At 39.6% G+C, this 13,782-nt stretch overlaps 1 protein-coding gene across 1 annotated transcript in view; it reads left to right on the top strand.

The window, feature by feature from the left end:
• The window catches only part of BMP3 (bone morphogenetic protein 3), a 37,777-nt gene extending 25,151 nt beyond the window's left edge, over positions 1-12,626 (top strand). The window contains exons 2-3 of the mRNA XM_003414128.3: positions 2,985-3,895; positions 12,110-12,626. Coding sequence (XP_003414176.2) covers positions 2,985-3,895; positions 12,110-12,301 — 1,103 coding nt within the window. The 3' untranslated portion in view covers positions 12,302-12,626. The remainder of the gene's footprint in view (positions 1-2,984; positions 3,896-12,109) is intronic.
• Positions 12,627-13,782: the final 1,156 nt, after the last annotated feature.

The raw sequence follows: 13,782 nt of genomic DNA, 5'->3' as shown, positions 1-13,782 counted from the left end.
TGGCTGCTAACCAAAAGGTCGGCAGTTTGAATCCACCAGGTGCTCCTTGGAAACCCTATGGGGCAGTTCTACTCTGTCCTGTAAGGTCGCTGTGAGTCAGAATCGACTCGACAGCAATGAGTTTTTCCTCCGTGCTCTAAGAGCACAGACTACCCCTTGGAGAGGAAGTGTCGTCATCATTGAATAGTTACCCTCAGAGTGTGAATTGCAGAGTCTATTCAACCCCATGACCCAGGCCAGGGTCTGGCACCCAGTAGGTGTTCAGTTCGTATTTGTTAAACTAAAATATTTATTTTGCTTTGTTTCCTGATCTTTATTGGTTGTAGTTTATTTTTGTGTGTATAATACAAACATATAAATGTATGTAGAAGTAACATAATTGACACTGTATGTATAGTCTCTCTGCCATAAAGCACTATTGCTAAACCACCCACTTAGCTCCATTTTAGAGCAGTTTGTTAATTTTAGACATTTGGTGGCAGATTGAAACAGTTAGCTACAACTGGAGGGAAAATTAAAAAGCTATCACCAAAAAAAGGAAAAAATGTTGCGTACCAAGAAGGGAATCTTTTTGCCCGATTGACAGTTATGTTTGCAAATTCATGTTTAGCAAAAATCTTTGCTGCATTTGAATTTTTTTTTTTTCCTTTTTGGACCATATGGCTACAAAACTAATGGTTATTCTAGACCATCACCATTGTCCAATAGAAATATAATGTGAGCCACAAATGTAATTTAGAAGTTTAGTAACCACATTTAAAAATATGAAATGAAACAAGTAAAATTAATTGTAATAACATATTCTATTTAACCCAGTATATCCAAAATATTATTTCACCATGTAGTCAATAAAAAAATGTGTTAGTGAGAAATTTTATGTTCATTTTTGTACAAATCCTCAAAACCCAGTGTACGGTATATTTTACATTTGTAGCATATCTCAGTTGGATAGCAGGAGCTAGTCGCTATCACTTTAGGTGGTGCAGTTGTACTTAGCTAACATTTCTTGAATATTTACTATGTGCTATGTGCTTCACCTGCATTTTTTCAGTTAATCCCCACAGCAACTCTGCAGCTGGCATTGTTGGATTCATTTTACAGATGAACGAACTCAGACTTAAAGAGGTTAAGCTATTTGCTTGAGGTCTACTGTTGGGATTGGCGGAGCTAGGATTGGGCATAGAGATCTGACTTCAAAATAACGCACTGAATTAAAATGAAAGCCATTCAGAGAGGCAGTATGGCAGACTTTGAAGCTTTTATGAGAAGATGTTGGGAATTAGACACAGGGATGGGGGCTAGTTAACAGTAGGTCACAAGGTGTCTAGGAACATGTTTGAAAGAAAGAAATATTTTGAAGTAAAATGTGGGGGAAAGGGGCAGGACTGGTTTATCCATTAAGACACTGCCACCCCTATCCCTCAAAGTTCCTTTATTCTCTGCCAATATGTTTGTTTGGCAACAATTCGATTGCCACATGCTTAGAACAGAGTGACTTCTTTTTCTCCCATTTTAACCTTCCACCTGCTATACAACATTTGGGTAAAAGTATATGCTAGGGTGACTGGTATGAATTAGGGCTCAAGTCTCAGAACAACCCTGATGCCATAGCTCTGTTATAAAAGTCTGTAAAATATTATCCTCGTGTCATGGATTACACGAATGTGCACAAATGGCAGTTTCCTCCTTTTCCTTCATACAATGTTAAAGATGAGTAAAATATGTTTCCCGTTGCACTTCCCTTGTGCTTAAGGACTCAGTGAACTCATTTTAAGTTTCTGCATCTTTATAAAAATTTTTTGTTTTTTCTGAAATATGTTTTTGATCAAGAACATAATTTCATGATTGCGTGTGTGTTTCTGAAGCAAATATGTATATGGAACAAGTGCACGGAGGAGGGCTTGGGCTCGGGTGACTGATCCCAGGACTGAGGCTGCTTGAGTTCTCGCTTCAGCCTTATTACTAACTCATGAGGGGATCTTAGGAGCTGGAACCAACCTCTACCTTACTGCCTCTGTCTAATAAATCTTCTCTTACTCGCTCTCATTTCTGGATCTATACAATGGAAAATATAATTGGTCAGCTTCAATAATCTTTGTTTATTGAAGATTAACAACTTGTTTGTAATCCTTGTTATATTGAAAAAGCTCACCTCAAAATCATGGAATGTCATAATCTTCAGACAAGTTCCACAGCAGCATTTTTTTTTTAAATGAAACTTTGAACATGTGGCTCGTTTTTTCAGGGGAGCACAAAATACTGAGACATATTATCTTGCTTACCCACCCTCATCCTGCACCCTAAACCTTGTAAGGCAGATAGAAAGTATAGTTCCTATAATAAAATGGATACTAGCACTAATAATAATAATTTGTGCTTAGGAAACATTTATGGACTCTTTGTAAACTGCTTTACACATACTTCATTTAATTCTAATGACATTAACCAAAAAAAAAAAAAGTTGCATCGAGTCAATTCCAATTCATGGCGACCCTGTAAGACAAAGTAGAACTGCCCCATAGGATTTCCAAGGAGCAGCTTGTGGATTTGAACTGCCAATCTTTTGGTTAGCAGCCAAGCTCTTAACCACTTTGCCACCACGGAAATATATATTATCCGCATTTCATAAATGAGGACACTACCTTGCTTAAAGGTATGTAGGTAATAAGTGATTGACCTAGGCCTTGAATCAAGGTGAGTCTAATTTCAAACCCTGTGCTTATAAAAGTAGGCTATACATTGTGTCAGGAGAGAACCTATGATAGTACTTCGCAAGATTGATTCAGGTCTTGATAGACGAAGAATTAAAAGCCAGAGCTCTCATCTCTCACACTCCTAAGCTTACTACTGTGTTACAACTTCAACAGATTCATGGTGTTTCATAAAGGAAAGAGCAAATTAGTAAAAATGACTGATCTTTGCTTTGATCTTTTTCTGGCTTTTAAAATTACTCCTGTTTACCTGCCTTTTTTTCCCCCTCCTAGGAACTCTTGAAACCAAGGGACTGCATGTTTTCAACCTGACTTCTCTAACCAAGTCTGAAAACATTTTGTCTGCCGCATTGTATTTCTACACTGGAGAGCTAATGAACATCAGCCTGAGTTGTCCAACAACCCAAGGATGCTCACATCACGCTCAGAGGAAACACGTTCAGATTGATCTCTCCACATGGATCCTCCAATCCAACAGAAACCAAAGTCGACTCCTGGGTCGTCTTTCTGTAAATGTAGCCAAGCCTCATGGAGACACCATGACTTGGCTGTCTAAAGACATCACTCGGCTCCTGAGGAAGGCCAGGAAAAATGAGGAGTTCCTCATAGGAATTAACATTACCTCTGGAGGACACCAGCTGCCAAAGAAGATGTCACCCTTTCCCGAGCCTTATATCTTGGTGTATGCCAATGATGCTGCCATTTCTGAGCCGGAGAGTGTGGTATCAAGCTTACAGGGACACCGGAATTTCCCCACCAGGGCTTTGCCCGGACTGGATTCCCACATCAGGGCTGCCCTTTCCATAGAACGGAGGAAGAAACGTTCCACCGGGATCCTGCTGCCTCTGCAGAATAATGAGCTTCCTGGGGCAGAATATCAGTATAAGGAAGATGGTGTCTGGCAGGAAAGAAAGCCTTATAAGACCCTTCAGATTCAGCCCCATGAGAAGAGTAAGACCAAAAAGAAACAGAGGAAGGGACCTCACCAGAAAAGCCAAACGCTCCAGTTTGATGAGCAGACCCTGAAGAAGGCAAGAAGAAAGCAATGGATTGAACCTCGAAATTGTGCTAGGCGATACCTCAAAGTCGACTTTGCGGATATTGGCTGGAGTGAATGGATTATCTCTCCCAAGTCATTTGATGCCTATTATTGCTCTGGAGCATGCCAGTTCCCCATGCCAAAGGTATCAGTCGTTCTTCGTCCTTTAATCACTTCCTATTTCCATAGGGTAGAAAAACGCTGTCTCAGATGTATGTGTCCACGTATGTGTAAGTTTGTGTTTTCAATCTACAAAATCTATCTGTTCCCTTTTTTTTTACTGCATTCTAAAGTGTAGTAATAGGTGATACGGTTATGTTTGATTTGTTTTTCATTAATGGTTGTTAAAGTAAAATGAAGTCAGTATTGATATGAAGAAGGATATGAGGGAAAATGTATGTGGAAAATATGTTTTTTGCATTACTTCCAAACATAGTGCATATTCAGCTGTGTGGTCATGTGTAAATCCCTGCCTGCCACATGGAGCAAGGCCTGGGTAGTGGAAGGCTGACCTTTGAGGAGATGTTCAGGGAACAAGGGCACATCAGAGGAGCCACAGGAAGAGCTAATCGAATTAATGCCCTGATGCAGAATATGTTTTCATGAAGTCTCCTGTGAGATGAGTTGTCCCCAGGGAGGTCAGGATTGGGGGTGGGGCAGGTAAACTGGCCACATGAGCCCTGCCAGTTGCTGGTTTAGTTTGCTTTCCTGATAAGCATCTAAAAGGAAGGCAAAATAGCATTTGGCAAACTTCTTCCAAAATCTATTTCAACCTGTCAGAGCTTGCCTGTGTCTCTCCCAAAATCAATAGGGACTATACCTTATCGCATCAGTCCTAGTATCCCGACATACATGTTTTCAGCAGCCTCTCTGGCCCCCACCTTTATCTTGCACAGTTAGTCCAAGTGGCTGTTCTTTTTGAATTTAGAGTTAGCAAAACAGAGTGGTGCCCTCCCACCTTCAGTTAAGCTTATAGCTGTACTTCCATTCTCAGCTTGTAACAGCTTGAATCTCTGTTATACAATGAAAAGTGGCTCGAGAAGTGGAATTCAGAGGAAGAATAGAGTTTTTTTGCAAAAATTAAAGTAAGTCAGTTTTTCCTGCTGTATGATATTAGAAGGAAAAAAAAAAAAACCCTTTGCCTCAGTGAGTGAAAAACTTCGGCTTATAGGTCTCTAAAGTAGCATTTTCATGTCCCAGCACTATGACCATTGAGATGTTAAACATTACACACACAGACAGCACAGGGCCAACTTCACAAGGCTGGGTCAGCCATGGGGCCAGGAAATTGAATGATATCTCATTTTCTTGTTAAATTTTTTCAGAGGGATGAGCTTTCTACATTTTCTAAGATACTGCTTTTTTAAGGATTTTTGCAGATTCATGTTTTGTAAACCCAGACACAAAGCAAATACTGTATACATTTACAATTTCATAGGAGTCCCTGAGTGTGCAATTGGTTAACATGCTTGGCTGCTAACCAGAAGGTTGGTAGTTTGAGTCTAAGCAAAATCACCTCAGAAGAAAGGCCTGAAGATCTACTTCTGAAAAAAACAGCCATTGAAAACTCTGTGGAGCACAGTTCTACTCCCACACACATGGGTCGCCATGCTTTGGAGTTGACTCCATGGCAACCGGCAACAGGACAATTATTATATAAAGACCCTTGTCTTGCCTAAATATTCATAAAGGTCATTTCATTTATCAAACAAAACTTCTTCAGGCTGGGCTAAAATGTAAAAATGCACACACAACAAAGATGCTCGATGTAACAAGCAGTGATGTAGCTGTATTTTACAGTGCAGCTTGCCTTTATGGCATTGAAAGGCAGGAATGGATTCAAAATCTGTCTCTAACCCAGGATGACTGATTTTAAGTGAATCTCTTGAATTTTCCAAATAATATTTCTTATTCTCATAAATGGTAATTTCTTCACAGTAGCCTGGGGAAGGAGTTTTTCTCTTCCCTCCTGACTCGTTTCCCAGCTCAGGGAGCCATGATAATGTGGAGATAGTCAGTTTGCTTTTCAGCCCCTAACTCTGGAGAACAGGCCTGGTCTTCACCCCTCCATACTTAGCCCCATCTTCTCAACTTGGCCTTCCTAACTCCTGTTGGTTCCATCTGCTTTTACTATTACAAAATCTTGCCGTTGCTTTGGTAGAGCTTCACCATGATTCTCAGTCATCTGAAGAGGAGCAATGTAAATATTGATGAAGAATAAGTCAAGGATGGCAGAGTTTTAAGGAGAAGTGTATGTTAGTGCAACAGAATGATTAGGTGTACTTATCAGTCACAGCAGGGCTTCCTAAACGTTAACGTGCTCGCAGAGTGCCTGGGATTTTGTTAATATGTAGGTTCTGATCCAGTGGGTCAGAGGGATAGAGCCTGAGATTCTGCATATCTAGCAAGCTCTTAGGCGATGCTGATCCTGCTGGTCCACAAACCACTCTTTGGATAGTGAAGACGGAAAGTCAGATCCTTTTGGCATGAATCTTGGTTCCACTACTTACCAGCTATAGATCCTCAGGGAAATTACTCAAACTCTCTGGATGTCCATTTTCTCATCTTTAAAAATAGGGTACAATGATATATAATAAAAATAATAATATATACATAATAGAAACAGTATAAAAAGAAATTGAGATAGCAGAGCACCTGGCCCATAGGCAGCACTCAGATATTTGCTATTGACATTTTTATTAATGGCTGTGGTTGAGGTTGAACAGAATAGAAATTAAATGTAGGAGGTTGAAGAAAGACTGTATAAGGAAAGGGATCAAGAGAATAAAAGTCGTAAGGCAATAATAGTTTTCTAACTGTTCCTGGTCCTTTTTCAAACATCAGAGAACCTAAAATAGGATTCTCCCTGAGGGATCGACAGCCCGTGAGCTCTTCCAGTAATCTTTCTTTGGGAAGTAACAGAATCAGGAGTGCATCAGTTGCAGCAACTGAACTCATCATAATATTTGTCAAAAGTTGGAATGGCATCAGAACTCCAGGGAGACATAACAGGGTTAAGCGTGGAGTTTTCTCTCTGAGCTTCAGATTGCCTTTTGCCAAGTTGAGAGTGGAAGCTTGGCTGTTACATGGAGTTCTCTTAGTCTCTCATCACCTTGTGTGGATCTCCTTAACCTTTAAAGCTTTCTAGTGGTTCTCCTTAAGCCTTCCAGTTTTGTGTCTTTCAAGTGGTACAGTAACTAAAAAGCTGAGAAATATGAAGCCATATGAAGCTACTATATTAGAAGTAATTAATAAACATCTTTGTTATTGGTACGGTGTCCAATATAGTAAACAGAATAACTATTTAAATAAAAATATAGTCCAAGCAAGAGAGGAAAATAAAGGTCTTTGACCAGATCAGCACAAACACATGTGGAATAATTGAGGCGCCAAAGAACTTTCAACCTTTAGATACACATTTTGCCCTAGAGAAAAGTTGTCCCAGGCTAGACTTCTCTGTTGGCCCTGCTTTCCTTTGGCCTCCTGAGCGAAAGCCTGCTCTATATGGTCGGGCTCTTGGTCTGCAAAAGTCGACAACCTGTTCTGTAATTCAGAACAGCTGTGTTCTGCCTTTCCCAAATTCCAGGCTTTGCCCTTTCACTGATTTCAATTAGATAGTTTCTGGGCTATCACACCCATGTGGACTGAACTGGAATAGTGTGGAGCAAAGCCCCGTGGACCAGGTCAGGAATGAAAGTTCTTAGATGATGACATACTCTCCCCTGCTAATGCATTTGTAATCAAATTTAACTTGAGGACATCAGACACAGCTTGGCAGGTGTGGGCCTGACCGCTGTAGATTTCATTCACAGACACGGCAGTTTGGATTTTTCTGATTTCTAGCACTTACGGCCAATCTCTTCTCCCAGGAGAGATCCCTGGAATTCTGCCGTGAGATGAAAAATACCTGTCTAACCACAGCCAAGCTCTATGCCTTTGCCTCCCCTCGCCACCTGGGCAGAGATGAAAAACAGAGATTTCGGATGAAAATGATGCAGCCATTGTTGCTGACGGAGATCCAAGAGAACCAACAAGGATTTAAAGGAATGAAGTTATTTTTGCAAGGGATGGTGCAAAAGCTAGGAATAGCAAAGGCACAGAATTTTGCAGCAAAGAATCTAAATACTTTGAACCAAATATCCTATTTAAAGCAGAAATTCATCTTTATAAATTCAACATGATACACTTCCAATTAATTTCCAATTCCAATCTCTGGTCATGAAGAGGCACTCTTAAAAAAAACTGCGTCATGATATATTGAATTGAAACAACAAAAAAAAAACCTGTCGCCCTCAAGCTGATTCTGACTCACGATATCCCCATGTGTTACAGAGTAGAACTGCTCCATAGGGTTTTCTTGACTATAATCTGTATGGAGGAAGATTGCCAGGCCTTTCTTCTGTAGCACCACTGGGTGAGTTCAGACCGCCCACTTCTGGTTAGTAGACAAGCACACACTGTTTGCACCACCCAGGGACCTTAATATACTGAATTACCTCAGCAGAAAATTACCTAAGCTGATGTTGAAGTCATGTTTCGCCCTCTTTAAAAAGAGAGACTGGTGAGGGAACTAACACAGGTTTGCATTTGTGATTGATGTATTCGTTAACCTATGTAAAAAAAAAGAGAGTACTAAGTGACAGGGTTGGTACAGAAAAAAAAAAAAAAGGTCAATTATGGACTGGCAGTATGCTTCAAACCAGCAAATAATCCACAGATTTTTTTGTGCATGACATTATTTCTGGTAACGTCAGCTTGATCAGAGAATTCCACAGTGAGGAAAAAAAAAGGGTACGGGGGGAACTCCCTGGAAAACTGAGAGGTCCGCGATAAGACATACCACCCCAGAATCAAGGGCTTGTGCCTGTATTCTATGAAGGCCACCAGAGACTACTCATAGTTTCTGATTCTACCATTTGTGAGTTGGAGCTTAAAAAAAAAAAAAAAAGAAAGAGGACAGGAATTTTCCTAGGAAACACCATGAATATTTTCCGTATCTACACTGGGTCATTTTGAACAGAGCCTTTTATTTTTGTTGATGGAGAATTATTTTCACAGAAATAGGTAAAATGGAGGCTACGCTATTTCTTAAAGTGTTTCATTATTCTGCAAGTGTTTTTTCAGTACCTAGAGTATTTTTTTTAGAGTATACACAGTTCTAGGCACTGGGAAACTGGCCATGTTGTTTTTGTTAGGTGCTGTTGAGTGGGTTCCTACTCATAGCTACCCCAAGTACAACAGAAGGAAACACTGCCCAGTCCTGAGCCATCTTCACAATCATTGTTATACTTGAGCCCATTGTTGCAGCCACTGTGTCAATCCATCTCATTGAGGGTCTTCCTTTTTTCTCTGACCCTCTACTTTACCAAGCATGATGTCCTTCCCCAGGGACTGGTGCCTCCTGATAACATGTCCAAAGTATGTGAGACGTAGCCTCATCACCCTTGCTTCTAAGAGGATTCTGGATGTACTACTTCCAAGACAGATTTGTTCCTTCTTTTGGCAGTCTATGGTGTATTCAACATTCTTCTCCAGCACCACAATTCAAAGGCATCAGTTCTTCTTCGGTCTTCCTTATTCATTGACCAGCTTTCACATGCATATGAGGTGACTGAAAACCCCATGGCTTGGGTCAGGCGCACCTTAGTCCTCAGGGTGACATCTTTGCTTTTCAACACTTTAAAGAGGTCTTTTGCAGCCGATTTACTGGCAATGCATGGCAGTACACATCACTTGTGGTTTCATCTAGTTACGCAGATCCACTTTGTATAGAATTTAATGTTATAAAAAATAATGCTATAAAACCTATGATTTCCAAAATTCTTTCTGGCTTTAAGCTAAGCTGTTTGGATTAGTGAGTCTTAAGAATTAAATCAATAGAGAAAAGTGAATGGCTGCAAAAATTTTCTTTAGAAATTAACTATACCGATAAAACAAAAAACAAAGCAGTTGCCATCAAGTCAATTCCAACTCACGGTGACCCTAATACGTTTCAGAGTAGAACTTCACTCCATAGGGTTTTTTTGGTTGCGACCTTTTGGAAGCCATCTCCAGGCGTTTCTTCCAAGGCGCTTCTGGGTTCAAACCTCCAAACTTTTGGTTAGTGGCCCAGTACGTAACCATTTGCACCACCCAGGGATTCTGATAAAATTACGAGCCGGTTATTGGGCTCTGTTGTACAATACTGACTGCCAAAAAAAAAAGCCAAACCCATCACTATGAAGTCAATTCCAATTCATAACTACCCGATGGGACAGAGAAGAACTGCCCCATAGAGTTTCTAAGGAGTGGCTGATGGATTCGAACTGCCAGCCTTTTGGTTAGCAGCCTGAGCTTTTAACCACTGTGCCACCAAGGGTCCCATTCTGATTGTGGTTTGTGTCAATTACACATATTTTATTGGCGATATAGGACACATGATATGTAAAAGAAATAGAACAGACTTCCTTGCGTAAGGGAAAAATGCTGTGCTTTACAAAGTTAATTGAAAGTTAGCTATTTTTAGCATATGAAGTCTCTAGAAAAAAGTAAAAATAGCTGTCAGTCACTAAGATTAATTTTTAATGATTTCTGCCTATTAAGAATAAAGTTGAGGACTTACGTATAAATTGTTTTCACTAAAACTGAAAGATATGATGAGAGAAATCAGATTCCCCCTCCCCTTTTTTTTTTGCCAAGAAGAATTCCACATTTCTTACAGTATTTAAAAAAAAAAAAGAAAAACCTGTTGCCATAGAGTCGATTCCAACTCTTAGTGACCCTAGAGGACAGAATGGAACTGCCTCATAGGGTTTCCAAGGAGCACCTGGGAGGATTCGAACTGCTGGTCTTTTGGTTAGCAGCTGATCTCTTAACCACTGCACCACTGGGGCTCCTTTTACAATGTGCCAGCTTCTATATTCTTTTCTTCTCCCTTGGCTTGTATGGCCACTTAACCTTTTAACTTTTTCCAGTTTCCCATGCTGGGGGTTTAGGAGTATAAAGTAAAAATGCCAATTCACTGGGGCAGCAGTGCCTCTGAGCTATGACAATTATGGCTGAAAATCCTGAAACTGAAAAGCCAGAGTTTTGGCCGACATCCTACTACTAAATTCATGTGTGATCTCAGGCAAGTTACCAAGCTTCTGTTTCCCAGCGTGCTTTAAACAAAACTGATTTCACCTGCCTGAAGGAGATCTTGATGAGAAAACTGACATTGAAACATGTGGCATCTCTCATGAATAAATTGTTCTTATCACTTTGGTAATACCTGAACATTCTGGGCTTACAATGCTTATAGATAGAGTAGAGCTGTATAGAGCTCTTTAAGTAAAACCATGTGTTTCACATAGATGTTAATGGTCCCAGTTGGCATTTTCTCAGGGAAGAGATTTTACCCAGGCTTCTATGGTCATACTTCCGACATCCATTGGATAACCTTGGGCCCTTCTAGGCTCTTCCCAGGAGATGTGGCCCACTCTTAGAACACAAAACTCTACTGAGTTTAGGTCTGAACCCGTGGAGCAATAGTGACCCCCAGTGGTCAATGGTGTGGGCTTCTTAATCCCAGTTTGGACTTCTGAGTTGAGTAATTACATAGTGGAACAATCACCACCCAGTTCATCTCTTGGCAACTGTTAAACAAATCATTGTCCCTCTGACCTATTTGATTTTTTAACAACAAAATATAAATATCATTATAACAATAGTATTCAACTATCTCTATTAGCACGGTGCTTTATGATTAACATGGAGACATGGTGGTTCAGTGGTTAAGAGCATGGCTGAATCCACCAGCCACTCCTTGGAAACCCTATGGGGCAGTTCTGCTCTGTCCTGTTGGGCCGCTATGAGTCAGAATGTACTCGATGGCAAAAGGTTTGGCTTTGGTTATGACTAACACAGGGCCAAGAACAGATCATTTTCAACAATATCCTGTTAATGAAAACATCCTGGAATGTATTAGTCTCCCAGATTAGTTCTAAGTACAGTAAAAATTTTTTTGTAATTAAATTATTTTTAATGAGAGACCTGGGTTCAAATCCTTTACTCTGTCACTTACTAGCTATTTGGTGTTAGACATGTCATTTAAGCCTTTTGAGTCTGTTTCCTTACCTATAAAATGTAAGAAATGGCAATTTTGTCATAAGGATTTGAGATACAACGTGTACCATGCCTGGCGTGTAGCAGGCACGTAATAAATGAGAACCATTTTGGTGGTGGTGGGATCTGAGATTGGGCTGAACGTGTAACGGTTGTAAGACAACTATTAAATATTTGAAATCAATTCATGATGGAAGCATTTCATGTAATGAGGGGATAAGGAGTAGAAAAGCAGTTCCATCTAATATATATGTCCGTTTCACATTTGTTTTTCCAGTCTTTGAAGCCATCAAATCATGCTACCATCCAGAGTATAGTGAGAGCTGTGGGAGTCGTCCCTGGGATTCCTGAGCCTTGCTGTGTGCCGGAAAAGATGTCCTCACTCAGTATCTTATTCTTTGATGAGAATAAGAACGTGGTGCTTAAAGTATATCCTAACATGACAGTAGAGTCTTGTGCTTGCAGATAACCTCACAGAGAAGTCACCTGAATGCTTAATTCAATCATTATTTTTATAGACTTTTTTAAATCTAAAGAGAATGAGCAATAGACTGAAGATTTCCACCAAGGAGAACTGGACTGTACTTTTTTTTCCGAATGTAACTGAAAGCAAGATTTTACTAAATATGGATATCTATTTCTTTCTTTCTTTTTTTTTCATCACACAAGAAAAATTATCATTCAGACTGTTTTTAGAACTGTTAGAGAACACAATGGTTTATTTTTGTAATGGGCTTTGAAAATAGATCAGGAAAACAGCAATAGCTTATCATTTATCTCTACTCATCTAGCAACTAAACACGAATTGAAAGTAATTTCATATTTGGAAGTAGGCTTTATTGCCTTAGCTTTCTGAGCAACTCAGCAAGTCCTAAATAACCCATTCGAAGTTGATATGTCTCTTAAAAGTTTTTGAGAGTCCTGTTTACCCATATTTTCCTCCACATGTCAATGTGTGATAGTTGAGTGGAGAGTATGTGTTTTGTGTTAAGTTTACGTGTGTGTGAGAGTGTGTGTGTGTGTGTGTGTGTGTGTGTGCATGAGCCAGGTGCCTATGCCCTCTGTAGGAAGGTTTGCTTAACGTGGTTTTTTTAATTCAATCTGCACAGGATTCATTTTTAGTTTCATATACTAGTAAACACCATTTGATTATGAGAACTTTATCAAAAGTGACAGAGTGATTCAAGAGCCTATACAGAGAGTTACCACTTGACCTAGCAATTTAATTGGAAATAAGTTGTTTTCATTTCTTTTCCTCCTAGAAGAAGGAATCAGCAACCCAGTTTTCAAAAACCAGATGTAATTCCTCTCCTATATTTCTTTTTTTTTAAAAAAAACAAATACTTCAATTTGTTCTTCTAAATTGAATCCAAAAATCCTTCCCGAGGCCATTAATTTTTCAGTTCTTTTAGTATGACCTTACATCCTGTGAAATTATCAATAGATGTCAAGGGTTAAAAACTGCTGGAATATTGGGGATTTCTTTAAATGACCAATTTAATCTCATTCACATTCTTCAGCCACAGCCAGGTCCAAGTACTTTGTCACATGGATTGGGGCTTTTGGCTTAATGGTAGTATCTAGACTTTAGCAGAGCTCACTAAAAATTATCTACCAGAAAATGGAGCCAAATATAGAGACGCACTTTTGTTTTCCATTTCTATTTGTGTATCTCCTGTTATTATTTTTGCCCTGGAAAATTGTTTGAAAAACCTTTCACTCACTGTACTTCTTGAAAGAAATGTTTCCAGACCATGAATTGTTCTTGATGTTCTATTTGTGGTTGCCATAAGCCTAACCTTAATTTAGTCCCAGCTAATGATTGAAAATAAATAAATAAATAATTTTTTTTTTTTAATGATTAGAGACAACTAAACCATGTCAGAGGCTGCGAAGTATCAGAAGACATGGGGTTTTGTCCTGTCTCCACCTGCAGCTATCTGTGGAGAC

Source organism: Loxodonta africana, chromosome 5 (genome assembly GCF_030014295.1).
Source record: "Loxodonta africana isolate mLoxAfr1 chromosome 5, mLoxAfr1.hap2, whole genome shotgun sequence".
Lineage (NCBI taxonomy): Eukaryota > Metazoa > Chordata > Mammalia > Proboscidea > Elephantidae > Loxodonta > Loxodonta africana.
The sequence above is the reverse complement of the archived record's forward strand: the minus strand, read 5'-3'. Positions and strand labels throughout refer to the sequence as shown.